This window comes from Schistocerca piceifrons, chromosome 11 (assembly GCF_021461385.2).
Source record: "Schistocerca piceifrons isolate TAMUIC-IGC-003096 chromosome 11, iqSchPice1.1, whole genome shotgun sequence".
Taxonomy (NCBI): Eukaryota; Metazoa; Arthropoda; class Insecta; order Orthoptera; family Acrididae; genus Schistocerca; species Schistocerca piceifrons.
In genome coordinates this window covers 89553445-89567982 of record NC_060148.1, presented here as the reverse complement: position 1 = coordinate 89567982, position 14538 = coordinate 89553445, and the positions used below count along the sequence as shown (strand labels likewise).

The following is a 14538-nucleotide window of genomic DNA, read 5'->3' as shown; positions in this document are numbered from 1 at the left end:
TGACTGTAAGAGGATACAGGACCTCTTGGACAGAACTTCTATTAGACTTATAATGGCAGCTTGCTCCAAATGTGGAAACATATAAGATAATGCAGATAAGTAGGAAAAACAATCCTACTTTACTTGAATACACTATTAGCGGTATATCACTGGACACAGCAATGTCGATTAAAATCTAAACACAACGTTGCAGTGTGATAAAAATTAAATGAGCAAATAAGGTCAGTTGTAGGGAAGGCGGACGGTTGACTTTGGTTTATAGAAGGATTCTAAGAAAGTGCTGCTCATTTATAACGACAGACCAGTTGTGCGACCCATTCTTGATTACTGCTAGTGTGTTTGCAATCCCCATCAAGTGGGAATAAAGAAAGATGGGAAAGAAATTCAGAGATGTTCTGTCAGACTTGTTGCTGGGAGGTTCAATCAACATGCGAGTATTACAGACATCTGCAAGAGCCCAAATGGTAACACTTGGAGTGACGAAGACGTTCTTTTTGTGAAACAGTATTGGGAAAATTTAGAGAATCGTCGTCTGCAGCTGACTGCAGAATGATTCTACTGCCACCAACATACATTTTGCTTAAGGACTGCGAATATGAGGTACGAGAAATTAGGGTTCATATAGAGGCATAGAGACAGTCGTTTTTCCAATCTCCATTTGTGAGTAGAACAGGAAAGAGAATGATGAGCAATGGTGTTACGTACCCTCCACCATCCATCATATGGTGGCTTGTGGAGTATGTATGTACATATAGCAAGCAGTGGTTGGGAAGGGAGTGTTATTCAATCAGTATATTGACCATCAGTAAAGGAAACAAAAGAAAAATTTGGAGTACGTATTAAAATCCATGGAGAGGAAATAAAAACTTTGAGGTTCGCCGATGACATTGTAGTTCTGTCAGAGACAGCAAAGGACTTGGAAGAGCAGTTGAACGGAATGGACAGTGTCTTGAAAGGAGGGTATAAGATGAACATCAACAAAAGCAAAATGAGGATAATGGAATGTAGTCGAATTAAGTCGGGTGATGCTGAGGGAATTAGATTATGAAATGAGACACTTAAAGTAGTAAATGAGTTTTGCTATTTGGGGAGCAAAATAACTGATGATGGTCGAAGTAGAGAGGATATAAAATGTTGACTGGCAATGGCAAGGAAATCGTTTCTGAAGAAGAGGAATTTGTTAACTTCAAGTATAGATTTAAGTGTCAGGAAGTCGTTTCTGAAAGTATTTGTACAGAGTGTAGCCATGTATGGAAGCGAAACATGGATGATAAATAGTTTGGACGAGAAGAGAATAGAAGCTTTCAAAATGTGGTGCTACAGAAGAATGCTTAAGATTAGATGGGTTGATCACATAACTAATGAGGAAGTACTGAATAGGATTGGGGAGAAGAGAGGTTTGTGGTACAACTTGACTAGAAGAAGGGATCGGTTGGTAGGACATGTTCTGAGGCATCAAGGGATCACCAATTTAGTATTGGAGGGCAGCGTGAAGGGTAAAAATCGTAGAGGGAGACCAAGAGATGAATACACTAAGCAGATTCAGAAGGATGTAGGTTGCAGTAGGTACTGGGAGATGAAGTTTGCACAGGATAGAGTAGCATGGAGGGCTGCATCAAACCAGTCTCAGGACTGAAGACCACAACAACAACAATAGCAGTGACAAACCTATTTAATAAATTCTCTACAGGTATTGTGGAAGATTTGGTAAATCACCATTTAAGCTAAAGCTCCAGTTACTAAATTATAAACAGTAACATGTTATAGGATGATGTTTATTAATCTTGTCTCTAGGGACAAGGCCATGAAAGCTATAAAAGAACTGATAAACCATTATCTAGGTGAAATTCATGATATTAAAGTGACAATTCTGAAGAAATGTATCTATATTGTAATAATACCATTAACATACTTGTGACTCCTCTCACTCCAATCGAATACTTTTCCTGGGTCATTGAAAACATCCAAAGTCATCTACATGTAGTAGATGGGGTTGGGGGGAGAAAGGGAGGGAGGTAAGACAACATGAACAACTATAGGCCAATCATCATTTCATCAAGAGTTTCACAGGTTTTATAGGAAATTAAGAAAAAAACCGATATTATTTACAGAGAAGAATAATAAATTATCTGTACCTCAGCATGGATTCATACGGACAAAATCAGCAGATATAGCCCATAGAGACGTTTTAACAGCATATTAAATCTAAAGGATAACAAAATATTAAGATTTCTTTTCTGGCAAACAAGGGCACAAAACCAATGTCACTGTTTTCACACTGCAGAAAAGGGCCCCAAGAAAATAACAAAAAGTAGTACGCAGGCTCAATGTAAAGAACTATTTAAGAATCTGGGTATCCTTACTGCATCAAGTGATCTACCACACATCTAAGAAAATAACCAAAGGAGTAGGCAGGCACAATATAAAGAACTATTTAAGAATCTGGGTATTCTTGCTGCATCAAGTGAGTTCACCTACCATACATTTACCAATCTGTTGTGCACAACGGACAAACTATACCTAATCATGGGACAAGAGCCAGTTTGGACTTAAATTTGTCACGGAAAAACAAACAAAAAAATTAAAAACAGCATTTTCTCTCAGCTGGTTGTAATTGAAGTTCAGCTACTCAATGGATCAGTGTGGACTGTAATTATTGTATGGCAGTGAAACGTGGTAGGTACGCTGCATAGCAGAAGATCAATGAGCCACTGCTGAAATCAGCTAACTTATACAAAAACCAGGGAGTAACACTTTGTAATGATATGAAATGATCACATACACACAGTCGTAAGTAAAGCAGTTGGTGGCAGACTTCGGTTTACACGTAGGATACTGAGGAATTGCAATCACTCTACAAAGGAGATTGTTTACAAATCACTCTTGTAACTAGTTCTAGAGTATTGCTCATGTGTGTGGGACCTGTACCAAATACGACTAAGATGAGATACTGAATGTATACAGAGATGGGCAGCACAAATGGTCACAGGTTTGTTTGATCCCAGGGAGAATGTCACTAAGATACTGAAGGAACTTAACTAGAAGACTCTAGAAGCTAGATGTAAACTATCGCAAGAAAGTCTATTAACAATGTTTCAAGAACCAGCTATAACTATGACTCTAGGAATATACTACAACCCTCCATGCATGCACTGACATATGGATAGTGAGGACAAGATTAGAATAATTACAGCACATACAGAGGCAATCAATTATTCTTCCTGCACTTCATATGTGAATGGAACAGGGAGATACCCCAATAATAGGTACAATGGGACATATCCTCTGCCCATGCACTTCATGGGTGGTTCACAAAGTATAAATGTAGATGTAAATGTGGAACCAATTTATGCTGAAAAAAAAAAAAATACTTCCAATTTTGGCCACCAGGTGCAAATCTAGTGCTGCACAGTTTGTATGACTGTATGACAACCACACAGTCATTTGACAAGCCACAACCTGAGTGAACAGTATGGTCAAGCACTCCAGTGTAGTTGTAGTTACATTTTCCCAACACGGCTTCTCTTCCTCAGCTGCTTTGAAACCTTTTCAATCCCCAACACCAATGTAATTGACGTATCTTTGTTTCTTCAACTGTCCACATTCTTGGAACGTGGTCATGCCCACCTTGTTTTGTTTAAATGAATCAATAAACCAAAATAAGACAATAATATACATGTATTATATAAGATTGGAAAGGGGAAATTCTGTAGACTAAGATCAGTGCAAAAATAAATAAGTAAATAATTGAAAATTCCAAGATTTCAACTCGTTTGGAGACCCTTAAGTGTGGTCATGTACAGTAGCCCAAAAACAAAATTCCCCGGTGTTTGGCAGCATGAACTAAACACACTGAGCACATTAAAAGTAAATTAAGTCAAGAGCACGATGTGGTACACGTCCTAAAGTAATGTACCAACATGGCCACTGTTAAAAGTGCTTGTTATATTGGTCTTTATCCTGAAACCTTGTCTGATAGAGCTCTCTGTACTACTGTAGCTTGTGCCAGCATCTCCACCTCTGCATAACTACTGCAGCCTACATCCATTTGAAAAGTGCTTACTGTAGTCAATCCTGTCTCCTTCAACAGTTTCTGACTCCCCCCCCAAATTGATTCCTTGATTGATGCCTCAGGATTTGACCTCTATCAGCTGATCCTCGTTTTTGCCATGTTGTGCAACAACTCCTTTTTTTTCTCCAATTTCATTCAGTATCACCTCATTAATTATTTAATCAACCCATCTGATGATAAGGTCTTCTATAATACCATGTTTGAAAACTTTCCACGTTTCACTCCAGTACAAGGCTAAGGTCCACACAAATACCTTCAGGAAAGATTTCCTAACGCTTATATTTACATCTGATGTCAACAAATTCCTCTTTTTCAGAAATGCTTCGCGAGATAGAGCAATTTTCATATTCCATCTATTTTGGCTACTATCAGCAATTGTTTTACTTTTGTTGGTGTTCATATTATAACCTTTTTTCAAGACTCAACCCATTCCACCCAACCACTCCCTGCTGTCTCTTACAGAATTACAGTGACATCGGCAAACCTCCAAGTTTTTACTTGTCCTCCCTGAAATTTAATTCACTCTCTGGTCAAGAGTGTTTACTATGTTTATATTCAATCACACTTATGCTAAAAGTTTGGCGAAACTCTCCAGTGGCACTCAGTATATTTAAAGTATAAAAAAGGCCCTTACAATAATCAGAGCGAAATAATGGATTGGAAATACAGAAGCGTCCGATTCCACCCGTCTTCTTTGACCCATGCCGTCACAAATATGGCGGAAACGACCATACACTATGACTCCAATATGGCGCCCATGACTTCATTACATAAACATGACCACAAACACGAAAATACATTGAAAAAACCAACACACACACGTTCCACAAGGAACCTAATGAAACTAACGGGACAAGCTTGGGAAATTGGGGGTTTTTGGGTGGGGACAAAGTAAATATAAATAAATTTAGATGCACACCACCATACCAAACCACACACAACAACGAAAAAACCGACAACACAAAACTCCCCAAATTCCACTAAACACAATATCCTCTGGAATCTGACACTTCCCTTGACCTATATCGCTCAACAGCAGCTCCCGATCCCACAAATTGGAATTAAACACTTCCCTTGACCTATATAGTTCAACAGAAACTACCGATACCAAATAGTACAATCCAAAACTACAACCATGTCCACAATCATCACTACCTGAAAAAACACAACAAACCGACAAAATTGGAATAGAACACTTCCCTTGACCTATTATCCTTATGACATCTCCACATATAGCCGTCCCTGGTCCGAGACGCCGTAACTGTGGTAAGCCTCATTTCTTCACGACACAATGAACACTTCACAACTTCATCCAAAAATCCAAGTAGTTGAAGAAATTTTATTAGAGACAATGCACTGTCCCCCATCATCGCCGCCAACCGAAAACTGTTGACCTTGCCAGTCATATCCATAGCTACCAAAGACATAAAAAAAGCAATTTACCAAAATTCTACAATAACATCGACATAACAAAACCAAAATCGTTGACTCACTGAAAAATATTCCGCTGAAAGCACAGTCACTGCCAATAACACACACGTGCAATGCTACAACGCAAGTGAACCCCATATGCCATGTAACACGCTACCGATAAACACACCACCAGAGAGAACCATCGACTGCAACAATATACCACCTATAAACACGCCACACACGGAAACTAAACCAAAAACATCACCTAACACACAACACAGCAACACACCACCAGAGAGCACCACCGATCACATCAAAACGACACCTACAAACCCGCCAGTCTCACAAACTAAATTCCCGCCATCGTGACGTCACACACCACAACAGCCTTACGTCACGGGTCAAAGCCGACGGGTGGGATCGGACGCTTCAGTCAACCCAATGGATTCATAACCTGCTGTATCAGCAGTTAAATACTTCCACTACCATGCATTTAAATGAAACTATTTTGTTTTTCAAAAAAAATGTAGCAGACAGCCACAGAAATCTGCAGAGGAACGACAACGCAAGACTTAACAAAAAAACTTACGTACACATATCATAATGTGTCAGAAAGTTCCATTCCACATAGGGCTACAGCACACTTACGGTGCATCAGGCTCTTCTGTTGCATGCTGATGTTGGAAATTTGTTTCCATTGGTTATCAGCAATTGGGAGAGAGCACACAGTAGCTAAGAAGACCCACTAGATCTAATGTTTTCTTCTGGCAGAATATGCAAATTGATTTGTTTTTGTTGTGGAGAGGAGGAAGGAAACTAGATTAGCTGACAGACCGGGGCCTATGTTAAGCTGGACTGTAACAATTTCATTGTGGCTTGGAAGAAAACTACTTATACTGACAGACTAATCTGTAGTGAAGCCAAATGCTGCTGTTATTGATTCATGTGTAGTACAGTCCGAGATATGCATAGGCCTACATCATTACAACAACTTACCTGTACTGCTGATTTCTGATTTTGCCAAAAAATTTGACATGTGATAAAATTCTAACGTAACAGAACAAAATATCAGCTAATTTTATTCATGAAACATAGAAAACCACAAATGAACATTGGTACTGGATCCTCCAATCCCCCCACCCTGATATCTTGGCTGTTGTGACAGACTATCCTGTAGCGCAGCCCGAGGTCTAGGTTAGATTGAGAAGTGACAATTTGGTTGAGAGTTGGTGGGTCAAAGAATGTGAAAGCCAAATGAAGGCTGTGATAAACAATCAACTGGTAGCACATCCTAATGTTTATGTCCACTCCATATTGAAATATGCAAGTGGGACCAATATGTACCTTTTATCCTGATTTGCTACCGGTAACCAACACATGATCGTTCATGTTTGCTTCCCATCATTCATCTCATTCATCATGTTTTGCGAGCTTCCAATGACATTGTCACATTCCAGTGAAAAATGGGCCTCAGGCTTTGCTACAGGTCAGTCTGCAAGCACCGTTAGATTTTCGTATTCACATTAGTTAGCATCCAATTGGTTGCAACTGACAGAAACAAACTGCCAACAGCTGGAAGTAGCGGATGAGCATGGTACACTGTAACTGCACTTCTGCTCCACATCAGTTCAAACTTTTTCATACACTCCCTGGGAAAATAAAAGCTATTGCCCCCATGTAGTCCTTAAACATCTTTACAGTTTTATCTACATTGTTGTTGTTTTTATTCAGTGAGTGAATACATGGACATTTGTCTATAAGTGGCATGTCACACATTTATTTGCTTATTACATGTTCCAACTATCTAAGTTTATACCATACATTTAAATTATTTATATGCATCATAATCTGTGAATGTACTATCATGTGTTGTTTACATCTTTGTATGTGATGGCAGCTATTGTGGGCTTCGGTAATTTTTATATTTCATGGCCACTGATAATTTTAGCACAAAATACGTTCAGAAGTTTTGATGTTTATCTTCATTTATTTGCTGTTCAAGCTAAAAGATCCTATTTGCTACACAAACCAAAATTTTCTATTGTTACAAGTGCCTTATAGTCATGCAAAAAATTATTAACATGTACATTAAATATTTTGTGTGGCGAGTCCCGCATTTTAACTCCGTACAATCGAAAAGTTAATGTGGCGAGTCCCGCATTTTAACTCCGTACAATCGAAAAGAAAACACCAATATCTGATAGAATTACCTATTATTTTTACTTTATTGCATTAACCGGCACGGGGCACATATATTCAACGACATACAAAATCTTCCCGGACAAGCACAGGAAACACCAATCAGACCCTACAATGTAGCGTTTGTTGACGAAAATAGCTAGAGGTCTGCTTTTCGAAATTTAATCGTACATCTGTAAAATTAAATTAAGTTTAGACATTAACCGTTATCAACATGAACTTCAATATTCAAACGGGGTAAGGACACGGGAGTTTCTGCAACAACTTAAATAATTCAAATACAATCGTCTTTAAATTCCTATGAGTCAAGTATTATAATACATATTAAGTCATTTTTCCCAAAACTATTCAGACTAATAAAAATGCCTACATTTTTTAATCTACACCCTCATTTACTGGAGAATTTACGTGTCATAAACGCCGGGATCTGTTTTCACGTGTTAGAAACGTAGAATGGAAATTTCAAAACTGCTCAGTCATTATTAACATTGTTCGCCTATCTTCTCGATCCAGTATTTCACCGGCAACGCGGTGCAAAGAAGGAGCTATGCTATTATAGGGGCGGATTACTGTTAATGATTCACTGCATAAAATGCGAAGACCTGCTCAGTAATTTCAAATAAAGCATGCACAGAAAATACGTTATTACCTGCGATGAACTCGTAATTGTACTGTCTGTCGGATATTCGTACATGATAGTAACACAACCAATTTTGCCGAAATTGTAATTTGCACACTGCAAACAATTCAGCCGCTATCCGCCATATTTAAACTTCCGAGTATAACTCGTAACGAAATAGCTCAGCTAATACGATTCTTTTAATTTCGAAAATCGCGCGATGTCAATGGAAACACGAGCGTCATTTTTGAGCATGATTTAATATACCGCGCCATAGCTGTACTTGAAACAGTAGTAACATGATGAATGCTTGATCGACCATTAACCGGCATTAATGCAGTACGCCTTAATGATCGATAGCTCATCCATGTCTGCACACGAAATTAACAATTTCATACACACACCTATAACGAACATTTTCGTGAGGTTTCTAAACATATACAAGAAAGGCGCCAAACAGGCAGTGGAATCGTATACGAAAGTTCCGCTTGATATATTTGACATATCAGCGATTATTATCTCATCTGTTCGCGTAATTCAACGCGCGCATGCGCGGATAGTAACTGATGGCATTGCCTGATTGTACATCAGACTCAGAAGTAAATGTAACCCACACAGTGTACGGTATCGAAATAAGATCTAAATAGCGTTCACTCTCAAATTCCTGAACAGTTTATGGTCCTGCGTTTTCTTTTGGCCTGTAACTCAATTCTCAGTAACTGGGTAACCACTGACACTCCATTCAAGTCAACTAGGATGCAATGAGATTTCTATGTATTGTGAATGTTACTGAAATTCTGCTCTGGAAAATTATAGTAATAGTTAGAAATTTACTATGGCCTACCTCAGGTGATTTTTTGTTTATACACACTAGAAACGACATGGAAGAAAGAGCATTTTAGATATAAAATATTTTTTAAAGATAATAATTAGCTATCAATCATGATAAAACTGTAAATGTAGAATTTATTTTCTGTAATTATGACACTGGACATAAGTATGAAAAAGAACTTGCTGGATCTGCATTTTGACACTACAAATAATGAGTCACACACAGAGATTATGTTCTAAGTTACCACAAGTCATATATTTCTTACGCAAGGATACCTATACCTAGGGGCATTGGGGGGGGGGGGGGGAGTGCACTGCGAACACTTGTCCCTTCCCCCCTCCCTCTCAGAGAAAGGAAAAAAATATAGTGTAGTCAGGTGTTTTTCTTAGACGAAAATGATTGAAAGGTTGGGGTGGCTCTGGTTTTTAACAAGGTCGAACCAGGAACTTTTTATGGCTATTTTCAAGTTGTCAATCGTCTTTTAAAATATTAAAAATATTGAATCTCTCCAAGTCTTACTCCAATCCGTACAAACTACTGTATTGGTGCCCTTGTTCTCATGGGAAAGAGGGGTGGTTGCACTGTTGTGGTCTTCAATCCAAAGACCACTTTGATGCAGCTGTTTTATGCTGCTCTATCCTGAGAAAGCCCCTTTATCTCCAAATAACTACTGCAGCTAACATCTATTTGAAGCTGCTTACTGCATTCACTTCTTGATCTCCCCCCTACAATTATCCACCATCTTCCACCCACTTCCCTTCAATACTAAACGAATGATTCCTTCATATTTCCGAATATATCCTATCAACCAATCCCTTCTTTTAGTAAAGTTATCCCATAAATTTCTCTACTCACCTATTCTATTCAGTACTTCCTCAGTAGTTACATGATCTATCCATCTAATATTCGGCATTCTTCTGTAGCATCACATTTCAAAAGCTTCTTACATCTGTCTTTCAAGGCATTATCCACCCTGTTCAACTGCTTTTCTAACTCTTTTGCTGTCTCTGATGGAATAACAATGTTGTCAGCAAACCTCAAAGTTTTTATTTCTTCTATTTGAACTTTAAGTCCTTTTCCAATTTTTTTTTCTTTTATTTCCTTTACTGCTTGCTCAAAGTATAGATCAAGGAACAACTGGAATAGACTGCAACCTGTCTAACTTCCTTCTCAGCCACTGCTTCCTTTCCTTTTTATATTTTCTCCTTCCATCACTTAAATTCAGTATCTCCTGTGATGTCCAAGGATTTCTGCTAACTCTTTTCTTTTTACCTATTTGATCCCCTGCTACCTTCACTATTTCGTCTCTCAAAGCTACCCATCCATGTTCTGCTGTATTCTTTTCCATAATAATAATAATAATAATATTTATTCAACATTGAATAATCAAATATAATCCCTAGATATAATACAGTTTCAGGACATCATACAGATTATTCTTCTGAATACGTTGCTTAATGTTCCCTCTGAAACTCTCAACAGCCTCTGGTTCTTTCAGATCATTCAGTTTCCATCTCCTTAATTTCCTATCTTTCTTTTTGTAGCTTCTACAGTTTTAATCTGTAGTTCACAACGAATATATTATGATCAGAGTCTACATATGCCTCTGGAAATGTCTTACAGTTTACAATCTGGTTCAGAAATCTCTCTCTTGCCCTTAAATAATCAATCTGAGACCTTTCAGTGTCTCCAGGACTCGTCCACATATACGACCTTCTTTCATAATTCTTAAACCAAGTGTTAGCGGTGATTAAATTATGCTCTATGCAAAATTCTATGAAGTGGCTTCCTCTTTTATTCCTTTCTCCCAGTCCATTTTCACCTACTACTTTTACTCCACTTCTTACTACCAAATTCCAATTCCACATCACAATTAAATTTTCCTCTCCTTTAACTGTCTGAATAATTTCTTTTATCTCAGCATACATTCTTTCAATTTCTTCATCATCTGTGTAGCTAGTTGGCATACAAACATGTGCTACTCTGGTGGATGTTGGCTTTATATCGACTATGTTAATATGTCCACTACACTGTTCATTGTAGCTCACTTGCATTCCCATTTGCTTATTCATTATTAGACCTTCTTCTGCATTATCCCTATGTGTTTTTCTATTTATAACCCTGTATTTGCCTTAGCAGAAGTCCTGTACTTCCTGCCACTGAACTTCACTAATTCCCACTATATGTAACCTCGACCAAACCATTTGCCTTTTTAGATTCTCTAACCTGCCAGTCAGATCAAGGGATCTAACATCCCACGATCCAATCTATAGATTTTGTTTGTACTGATGACATCTCCCCGAGTAGTCCCTGCCCAGACATTCAAATGGGAGACTATTTTACCTCCGGAATATTTTCCCCAAGAGGATGCCATCATCATTTAACAATGCAGTAGAGTTGCATGCCCTTGGAAAAAAATTGTGGCTATAGTTTCCCCTTACTTTACAACCATTCACAGTACCAGCACAGCAAGGCTGTTTTGGTTAGTGTCACAAGGCCAGGTCAGTCTATCATTCAGACTGTTGCCCCTGCAGCTACTGAAAAGACTGCTGCCTGTCTTCAGGACCCACATGCATGTCTGGTCTCTCAACTGATATGCCTCTGTTGAAGTTGCCACTATAGTACAGCTACCTGTATCATTGAGACTCCCTAGCCACCCTACCTTGGCAAAGTCTGTGGTTCATGGTGAGGGGTGTGCCTACAAATGCAAGAAAAACAGTGTTAAATCTCAGGCCCTCCAGGTTAACAAAACATTGAATAATGTGCCACAATAATGGGTCAGGAAATACTCAAGCTTGTAGTACAGACAGTTTATGGACCACTAGCAGGAAGTATCTTCAGCTTCCTAAAGCAGCGAGAAACAGCTTTAATAAGGCTATGTACACTTAACAGCAGAATTATTGTTTTTAGGGGATTCCAAAAACATCAAACATGTGAAAACCAACTCATACATTTCTCAAGTGACGTACTGAAAGCTTTGGATCAAGACAGTCAGTTAGATGCAGTATTTTTTGATTTCCAAAAAGCATTTGACTCAGTACCACACTTACACTTATTGTCAAAAGTACGATCATATAGGTTATCAAGTGAAATTTGTGACTGAATTGAGAACATTTTGGTAAGAAGGATGCAGTATGTTATCTTGGATGGAGGTCATTGTCAGATGTAGGCATAACTTCAGATATGCCCCAGGGAAGTATGTTGGAGTTCCTGCTGTTCATGTTGTATATTAATGATCTTGCAGACAATATTAATAGTTACGTCAGACTTATTGCAGATGATGCTATGATCTATAATGAAGTACTGTCTGAAAGAAGCTGAATACATATTCAGTAAGATCTTGATAAGATTTCAAAGTGGTACAAAGATTGGCAACTTGCTTTAATCTCAAAAATGTAAAATCATCAGAAAAAGAGAAAACATCCTATGAGTATACCTGGGTGTGACACTTTGTAAGGATATAAAATGGAATGATCATTTAGGTTCAGTTGTGGACTGGAGAAGTGCAATCAGTCTACAAAGGAAATTGTTTACAAATCATTCATCTGACCAGTTTAGAGTATTGCTCAAGTGTGTAGGACCCATGCTGAATAGGATTAAGACGGGTTATTGAATGTATACAGAGAAGGGCAGCACAAACGGTCACAGGTTTATTTGATCCACGAGAGAGTATCACAGAGATACTGAAGGAACTGAACTGGCAGACTCTTGAAGATAAATGTGAACTATCCTGAGAAAGTCTATTAACAAAATTTCAATAACCAACTTTAAATGATGACTCTAGAAATTTACTACAAACCCCTACATATTGCTCACATAGGGACTGTCAGATTCAGATTCTTTATTAGTCATTCAGCATTATTACATGCAATAGATTTCGTCAGTTCACTTAACCTATTAATTTTACAAAATAAATTTTTACATATTTAAGTTGATATTTGGCATTTCTAAAAATTCTTCTAATGAATAGAATGGCTTAGTTAACAAGAAGTTATGCGCATTTTCTTTAAATAATTTGTCAGGCTCGATTGGCGCATTCTTAGACAATTTGTTATGTATTTTAATCTCTAAATTCTTCTAATGAATAGAATGGATTAGTTAACAAGAAGTTATGCGCATTTTCTTTAAATAATTTGTCAGGCTTGATTGATGCATTCTTAGACAGTTTGTTATATATTTTAATTGCCACATACTTATGACTATTGTTAGTTTTAGCTAATCTATTTTGTGGCCTTTGATTTGTTACACTTAAATTAGGTAGTTCAGCAAGTATGTTGTTAACACTGTCAAGAATATATGAATTAATAACTGTTAAAGTTCTGTATTTAATGAACAATAGTTTACAATGTGTTCTATTATCTACCTTAGCCATTACTCTGATTGCTTTCTTCTGGATCACCATAATTTCATTTATTTTTCTGGTGTTTCCCAGAGTATTAACCCATACCTTAAAACAGATTGAAAAAAGGCAAAGTACACTGTCCTTACGCACTCAAATGTCACACGATACATCAGTCTCTTCAACAAATATATAACTCTTGACAGCCTAACCACTATGTGATCAACATGAGAGTTTCATGTTAGACTGTTGTCAAGTATTTGTCAAGTATGATACCTAAAAACTTTGCCTTTTGATTTTCTATTTTTGTAGTTTTTGATAGACTGGACCAATTCCGCATTTAATAGTAGAACATTTGCACTAAACCATGATGTTGCATTTTCTTTTGCCAATCTCATATCACTTACAAGATTACCATCAAATACATAGTTTACAGATAGAAAAGTTGTATCACCTGCATACATATACATCTTTACATCTATATTTCCTGGTAAGTCATTTATGTGTACAAGGAAGAGAAGCGGTTCCAATTTAGATCCCTGTGGCACTCCATGTTGAACCTCGAGTGTGTTTGACAGATGACTTCCTGAACTCACCACCTGTTTCCTTTTATTGAGGTATGATTTGATGAGTTTTAAACTTTTAGCACATATTCAATTGTACTTAAATTTAGAGAGCAAAAGTGAGTAGTCAATACAGTCAAAGGTACAATACAAAGGCTTTGCTCGGATCTCATAAGGTTACCTGTGTGTGAGCACCGTCCTCGAATGCTGCTAAAATGTCTCTGACTAAGAGCTCTATGGCGTGTATAGCTGACCTTCCTTTTCTGTAACCTAACTGTGATGCACTTAACATATCATTTAGTTCTAGGCACTCATACATCCGCTCATATACGAGGGCGGTTCAGAAAGTAACCTCCGATTGGTCACAGTGCGGGTTTTGGGGGGAGTAGCGACGCCATCTGTGCGTTCACGCACTCAATAGTCGAGTGAACGTCGTACCTGCACTAGTTTAGTTTTTGTGGCAGTTTGAAATGTGTGCTGCAATAGAAAACCCCGCCAAAT

General features: G+C 37.9%; 1 protein-coding gene across 1 annotated transcript in view; it reads right to left on the bottom strand.

The window, feature by feature from the left end:
* Window positions 1–8513, bottom strand: part of LOC124719736 (zinc finger protein 664-like) — a 168575-nt gene extending 160062 nt beyond the window's left edge. The window contains exon 1 of the mRNA XM_047244938.1: window positions 8334–8513. Within this exon, the coding sequence (XP_047100894.1) occupies window positions 8334–8378 (45 nt within the window). The 5' untranslated portion in view covers window positions 8379–8513. The remainder of the gene's footprint in view (window positions 1–8333) is intronic.
* Between the last annotated feature and the right edge of the window lie 6025 nt (window positions 8514–14538).